At 30.5% G+C, this 8,091-nt stretch overlaps 2 protein-coding genes across 2 annotated transcripts; one reads left to right on the top strand and one right to left on the bottom strand.

Annotated features, from left to right (window-relative positions):
- Positions 1-275: 275 nt before the first annotated feature.
- LOC112680821 (general transcription factor II-I repeat domain-containing protein 2B-like) lies at positions 276-1,572 on the top strand (the record flags this gene model as incomplete). Its single annotated transcript, XM_025551035.1, has 2 exons — positions 276-742; positions 1,049-1,572. Coding segments are annotated over 2 exons (991 nt in total), but the record flags the coding sequence as incomplete, so codon positions are not given.
- A 3,750-nt stretch (positions 1,573-5,322) lies between these two features.
- Positions 5,323-5,775, bottom strand: LOC112680819 (craniofacial development protein 2-like). Its single transcript, XM_025551034.1, has one exon. The coding sequence runs from the start codon at positions 5,773-5,775 to the stop codon at positions 5,323-5,325; it is 453 nt and encodes a 150-aa protein (XP_025406819.1).
- Between the last annotated feature and the right edge of the window lie 2,316 nt (positions 5,776-8,091).

Here is an 8,091-nt window from a genome sequence, read left to right as displayed (position 1 = left end):
TTACTAGCTCAACAGTCAATTTTTATTAAACGGTCATGTCAAAATGAATCTCTCGTAAAAGCAAGTTTTCAAGTAGCCCGTACTCTGGCGATAGCCGGAAAACCGTTTACTGATGGCCAAATTGTAAAGGAGTGCATTTTGAAAACAGTTGAAGAGATTTGTCCCGATAAAATCAATTTATTCACCGGTATTAGCTTGTCAGCGAATACAATTGCGCGACGTACCACAGATCTCGGAAATTATATTATTCGTCAATTAAAAGATATTGCTAAAAGCTTTAAATATTTTTCAATTGCTTTGGATGAATCTACCGACACTTCAGACTCAGCGCAGGTGCTTTTATTCGTTCGCGAAGTCAATGAATCTTTTGAAATAACCGAAGAATTGGCCGCCGTCCACTCAATGAAAGACTCATGTACTGGTAATGAAATTTTTTTGAAGGTAAAAGAATCTATTTTTACTTTGGGTCTTGAATTTAGCATTTTAAAAGGCGTAACTACTGATGGTGAACGCAACATGTGTGGAGCACATACAGGTTTGGTTGGAAATATTTGTAAAGCTGTATTGGAGACTGGTGCAGCAGCACCAATGGCTATTCACTGCATAATACACCAGCAAGCTTTGTGTGGGAAAAATGCACCAATATATGAAGTTATGAATATTGTTGTGCAGAATGTAAATTATATTCGAAAAAATGCTCTCAGTCACCGTCAGTTGAAGAACTTTCTTGCTGAAATTGAAAGCGAGTACCCAGTATTCCCTATCATTGCGAAGTTCGTTGGCTCAGCCGAGGTCACGTCTTGAAAACATTTTTTTATCTTCGTTCAGAAATCGACACATTTATGACAGAAAAAAACCGTGTTATAACTGAGTTAACTGATTTAACATGGCTATGGAAATTAGCTTTTCATGTCGATATAACTCAGCTCCTTAATGAGTTTAAAGTTGCATTTAAAGTTGCAAGGAGCTAACTCGTTGATTTCAGATACATATTCCTACATTAGAGCTTTCAAATTAAAACTAAATCTATTCACAAATCAATTAATAGAAAAAAATCTTGCCCATTTTCCAACATGCAACAAATTCAAACTTGAAAATTATAAAGAATTCCCTACCGTTTTTGCTGTTGGAGTTCTCACCTATTTAAAAGAGCAGTTCCAGACCCGATTTAGAGATTTCAAAAGTGCAGAAGACCGTATTCGAATTTTTGAAAATCCATTTGCATTAAAAATAGAAACTTTACCGACAGAGTTTCAGCTTGAAGTTATCGAGCTCATATCAAACAACAATTTCAAAGACTATTTCAAGGAAGCTAGTCTCCAACAATTTTACGCCATGTTGCCAGATGAATCATTTCCAAATCTCAAAAAACATGCGCGTGAAATTATATCAATATTTAGCTCAACATACTTATGTGAGCAGACATTTTCAAAAATGAAATATGTCAAATCTAAGTACAGAACTAACTTAAGTGACGAACATTTACAAGCGACGCTGCTAATTGGAACCAAAAAGTTTGATGCAAACTTTCAAGACATTTTAAAAGACAAGCAATTCCAAACGTCTCACTAAATAACTTACTCTTATCATAATAAAACGAAATTTTGAATTATAAAATAAAAAAATTATATAAATAAACATACATTTTTTAAATAAATCTTATTTATTATTATTTATTGCTCAATTTTATAACCTATCTATTTTTCTAAAAATGTTGGCCCGCGATGCCAAAGCGTATATCAAATTTGGCCCGCGGTAAAAAAAGGTTGGAGACCCCTGGTATAAATAATTATCGTAACTATATCTTGGTTCTGGCTCAGATTTTAATTTAACTGGTATTTCTAATGTCCTACCGTATACTAATGCATATGGTTGAAAATCAGTAGATGAATGTTCAGTCGAATTATATACAAGAAATGCATATGGTAATAAATGATCCCAATTGCTTAGATTTTTATCTACATAATGTCGTAAATATTCAGCTAAAATTCGATGTGATCCTTCTAAACTTCCATTCGTTTGGAGATGAAAAGGACTCGTATTACTTTATTGATTTTTACCAATTTACATATCTCACTAAAAGTTTTACTTAGAAACTACCTACGGTACCTACGGTACTACGGTACCTTGATCTGTTAATATTGTTTCAGGTATTCCGTGTATACAAACGAAATGTACTACAAAAGCCTCTGCCACAGTATTAGCTTGATGATCTGGTATAGGTACTTCTAACGAATATTTAGTTAAATCGTCCTACATCGTTAAAATATATGTATTACCCGGTAAGGTAGTTGTTAATAGTCCTACAATATTTAAAAATATTTTCTCAAATGGTTTCGAACTAGTTGATGTAATAGCCATGGGTTGTTGTATCTTTTTATTATTAATCTTATTCTTCTGACATGATGTATAATTTTTTATATACGTTTTTATATCTGCTTTCATACATCTCCGTTTAAATTGTTTCTGTATATTTTTAATAGTCTTATTTATTCCTAAATGTCCTCCCAGTCTTAAATCATGAAATTTTTTTAAAATGTCTAACTTCTCTTCCTCAGTATATTCTACCTCTGTACATATTAGTATTTCTATATCAGTTTTCCGAAATATATATCGTATTATTGACCTAATTTTTTCCCATTCTAGGTTATCCCGACTGACCTAGTTTATTCATTGCTAAATTACTGATATTATTTTCCTCGCAAAATTGTTTCAAGTTCATTAATGTTACATAAATATTTTCATACGTTGTTAATTGTTAACTGTTTATTTTTAGTTATTAAAAACATTACATATCGGTTATCTATTTTATAAGATTTTATATCAACTATTATTTTACTCGGCGTTAAAATTTGATTATTTCCAAATCTCTGTTTTAATATTTTATTTATTCCTTCCATAAAATTATATTGTTTAGCGATTCCTGATACTAAATGATAATCAACAGGTACGTTTAATAAATTTCCTATCGTTTCTTTAACATTTTTATTCGAGATTAATTGTGTTTCCATTTTTCAAAAAAACTAGAATAATTATCATTTATTATCTTAGTTGTATTATACATTTTGCTCAATGCGTCTACGTTTGAATTTTGCAATCCCTGTTTATATTTAATCTCATAATCGTATTCCTCTAACTGTATAAGCCATCGGGCCAATTTTGATAGTGGATTTTTTTAAATTAAATGACCACGTCAATGGTCTATGATTGTAGGTGTGAAGGTGAATAAGAATTGTAAACTATTTATTAAATAATAACTAACAGTCTTTTATTTAATATAAATAGTTAATTTTAATAATAATAAAAATTACGCGATAGACCGCCGTTAATTTTCTCGCCAAAGTCGTACGCGAGCTGATCCGTCCACCGAGCCAACGGCCCACCGCCGCCGACGACGGCCAACCGGTTCGGTCGTGTCCTCGCGGACGTCGCTAAGGACGCCGTGGTCGTTGTGATAACGTCCACGACATGATCACTTAATATTATAAACTTTCTTCCATATAAATATGGTCTAAATTGTTTTACACCGAAAACAATGGCTAAGCATTTTAATTCTGTTGTACTGTAATTATTTTCACTTTTATTCAAAGTTCGTTAAATCTTTTCCTATCTCTTCTTACGATAATATAGCCCCTAATGCTTTATTATTTGCGTCAATTGTTAAAATAAATGGTTTCGTAAAACATGGATATTTCAATATTGGTTCAGAACATAATGCTTGTTTTAATGAATGAAAAGCTTTTTGACATTCTTCCGACCATTCGAATTTAACGTATTTTTTCAAAAGATTTGTAATTGGTTTTGCCTTAGCACTATATGATTCGATAAATTTCCTATAATAACTTGATGATCCTAAAAATGATTTTATTTCTTTTACATTAGTTGGTTTTGGAAAATTTAAAACTGCTTTTACTTTCTTTTCGTCTGGTTTTATTCCATGTTCAGATATAACATGTCCTAAATATACACATTCGCGTGTTAAAAATTCACATTTATCCGGTTGTATTTTTAAGTTATGTTCTTTTAATCTCTCGAATACGTCTTTTAATTTATTATTATGATCACTTAAATTTTTCCCATTTACAATTATATCACCTTAATATACTAAACATTTTATTCCTATTACTTATGCCTTTTAATACATTGTTCATTAACCTTTGGAAAGTTGCGGGTGAAGTTCTCATTCCCATTGCTATACGTTTAAAGTGTCAATGACCTCGATTAGTTGAAAAGGTCGTTAATTCGCGTGATGATTGTTCTTATGGTATTTGATGAAATCCCGATGCTAAATCGAAAACACAGAATAATTAATATTGTCCTAGTTGATCTAATATTTCAGTTATGTTCGGAAGTGGATGAAACTCATTTAATTTTACTTCGTTTAATGCTCTAAAATCTACAACAATTCTGAATTCCTGTTTCCCACTAGCATCTGGTTTTTTCGCTACTAATAATAATGGTGCATTCCAAGGACTCGGGGATTGTTCTATAATATCATCATCTTCCATTTTACGAATTTGTGAAGCTATTTCCTCTTGTTGTGAATGAGGTAATCTATATGGTCGTTTATATATAGGCGGTTGGTTATCTTTTAATTATATTTCGTGTTTAGCGGCGTTAGTAAATGTTAATTTATCTCCCTTAATTATTATTATTATTATTTATTATTTAAATTTAATTAATCAGTTATGAGACTTTAACTTTTATACATTTATTTTAATATTCAAAGTGTTTAACAAATTTTAAAATAGAGTGACGTGAAGTTGCTTGCAGTTCCGTGACTAGAACTCATCTGCATTGTGGTCATTTCGGTCTCTATTATATATTGCTTGATTGACGTCATTTAACTTGTTATTTTGTAATTTTCAGGAAATGTAGATCTTTGCACTTGCTATTGTGTTCCTTTGTCCTTGTAATACCCACATTTGTAGTTCATAGTATTCCTGATTTGATTTCTTATTATATAGACCAATATATAATTATAATAAAAGGATATGACATTACATTGTCTTTATAGTGTATTTTAGTTTTGTTTTAAATTTAAATATATAATTACATGATCATACATATCCTGTATTAAAATATATCAATTATTAAAAGATATATAGGGTTTTGAAATCTGGTGTTTGTTATAATCATCCCATTTTCTCTGCAAAACTCCACTACTCTTTCTCCTCTTGCATTTCTCTTACCTAAACCGAAGTCTCCGGCTTCTCTACCTTCCCTGCCTTCACCAACTATAGCATTTAAGTCTCCCATGATGATTACGTTATCGTGTGGTTTAGTATGTTTCATTAGCTCTTCAATGTCTGCATACACTTCTTACACTTCTTCATCATCTGCTTTTGACGTTGGCATATAAACTTGTATAATTGCAAGGTTGTTTAGTGTTGACTCTATTTTGACCAAACATAGTCCGCTACTATTGGTCACAAAATTCGTAACTCTTTTACCCCACTTCCTATTGAGAGCAATTCCAACACCGGCTTGTCCTTTTGTACTATTTGTATGAATAACTCTGATGTTGTCAGACCATAAGTCACCATTATCTGCCCAACGTATTTCGCACAATCCTAATATGTCTATATCTAGGCTTTTCATTTCTATTTTTATATTATACAGATTTCCTGTTTTTAACATTGTTCGTACATTCCACGTTCCTATTCTTTTCGTTTTGTTCTTCTCACATGCATCCTGCAGGGTAGCTCCCACCCGGATATCTGAATGGGGAGCTATTTTACGTCCGGACAAATTTTTTACACTGCGAAAATTCATTTTAGAAGACTAAATAGTAGTTGCCTCACTAGGGATGTTAATGTGGTAGTTTCCCTTTGCTTTCCACATCGCAGTAGCATCCATTATTACTAAAGGATGCTACTCAAGCATAAATTTATTTATTCTTGATACTAGAAGAGTTGCTACCCTCTTCTAGGTCCATTTTGGTCGCCTCTTATGACGGGCATGGACTGCCGAGGGTGAATTCTAACCCCCCCCCCCAGGGAAATGAATACATATGTATTTATTTAATATAATTTATACTTCTATATTAGATTGATGAGTTATAACTAGTAAATTACAAAACAAATATTTTTTTTTTAAACAATATGGTGTATCTTAATTACTATAGTAAATGATTATATTAATCAGATAACATTTTTTTATTTTAAAACAAAGTAAACCATCAATTCCTATGTATTTAGAATAATAATTCATAAATATACAGATATAAATGTATATGACATAATATATACTTGGATTCAGGGTATAGAGCATATAAGAATAAAAATAACTCTAATCTTGGCAAGAATATAGACAATTATCTAGATAAGTAAAAATTTTGCTTAGATAAGTAATTAGGTAACTTAGCGTTATTTATCTAAATAAGATAAAAGATGACAAAAAATCTATCTAGATAAGTCCCAACACTGCTTCTCCGACAAACAAGCCGAACCATTACGTGTTAAGATTGAACCTGTCGGACGTCGGTTTCAATGAAACGGTGATAGTCGTCGAAATTACTAAAAATAGAGTTTCCATCGAAATAACTGTTTATAGGTTTTATATTTTGTAGTTTAAATATACAATAATAAATATAGAAAATGCTATAACATATTTAAAAAAAAATAAAAATATTTCTATACATTTTTAAATAGTAATTATTTACAAGAAGTAGCTGTTATTTTTTGTTCTTAATATATTATATACATAATGAAATAATACACATAATTACTAATTTATATTAATGTAATACGTCTATTCATTTTTGAAAACCTGTCAACAATGCCCTGAATATCAATCAAATTACTAATATCTCTTTTTATACTTAAAATAGATAAATAATTAAATCTTTCTTCTTCCATACTATTTCTCAGCCATTTTTCAATACGGCTCATCGAGGAAAACGAGCGTTCGCACGTTGCCGAACCAGTAAAATGTTACAAACAAATTGACGTTTCTGAAACAGTTAAACAATTGGTTTCAACTAAACTTTTTTTTAATGAAATATCATTCCGATGAAGGGTTTGAAATTACATTGAAGTCTGCTAAACTACTAGCAAACGCTGTTGGGATTGAAAATTAATTTCCATTAATAGGTCAAAGTAGAATTAGACTTACAAATACACAGTTTAATTATGAGTCTCGTGATGATGCCATAATAGATTCTAAACAAAGATGGAAAGTAAACATTTACAATGCAATTTTAGATAGAGCTGTATAATCAATTAACGCAAGACTTTTACAACTTTCTGAGCATGCAACCTTATTTTCATTTTTTTATGACATTTCCAAAATAAAAAATAGCGATGAACTTATGACTCATTGTAAAAATCTTCAACTAGCAATTGGATCACATGACAACTTAAAATCTGACATTAATGCATTAGAATTATTTGATGAAATTACAGCTCTGCAAAGACGGTTCAATGATCAGAAACTAATCCTCGAATGGTTTTGGAATATATTTGGGAAAATCAATTGGTTGAATTTTTTTCTAACACTTATATATCGTTAAGAATCCTTTTAACACTTCCTGTGACGGCTGCCGCGGGGGAAAGAAGTTTCTCAAAATTAAAAATTCTTAAAAATTATTTACGATCCCAAATGTCACAGGATCGCTTAGTGGGTCTTGCAATGATTTCAATCGAGAAAGAATTAGCCTATAATATGGACATGGAAAAAGTTGTATCTGATTTCACTAACGCAAAAGCAAGAAAAGTCAAGTTATAATACGATGTTAACATTTATATTATGTTTTTATTAACTATTATATTATAATACAACTATTTTTAAATTATTTTGTTTTATTTAAATTAGTAAAGATTTACTTATCAATAAATATAATAATCCAATAAATTGTTAACTTTAAATAAATAAATATAATGAAATCGGAATCAAGTATATTTTAGTAATTTTTATGTCAACAAATATTTGATATAGTATTTACATGTATAAGGGGCGGCAAAACTGAAGTTTGCCTATTTGTGTAAAATCATTTGAAGTGTTGGGAAAGATATCCAATATTTTTATCTAGATTAAATATAAAGATAATGACTAAAGCTTTATCTAAGACTAGCTGAATTACCCGTCGTT

Source organism: Sipha flava, unplaced genomic scaffold, assembly GCF_003268045.1.
Source record: "Sipha flava isolate LNK unplaced genomic scaffold, YSA_version1 18136_pilon_pilon, whole genome shotgun sequence".
Lineage (NCBI taxonomy): Eukaryota > Metazoa > Arthropoda > Insecta > Hemiptera > Aphididae > Sipha > Sipha flava.
The sequence above is the reverse complement of the archived record's forward strand: the minus strand, read 5'-3'. Positions and strand labels throughout refer to the sequence as shown.

Bases quoted from the DNA above. Each gene is read 5' to 3' on its own strand.
- LOC112680819 (XM_025551034.1), bottom strand. From the start codon at position 5,775: ATGAATTTTCGCAGTGTAAAAAATTTGTCCGGACGTAAAATAGCTCCC.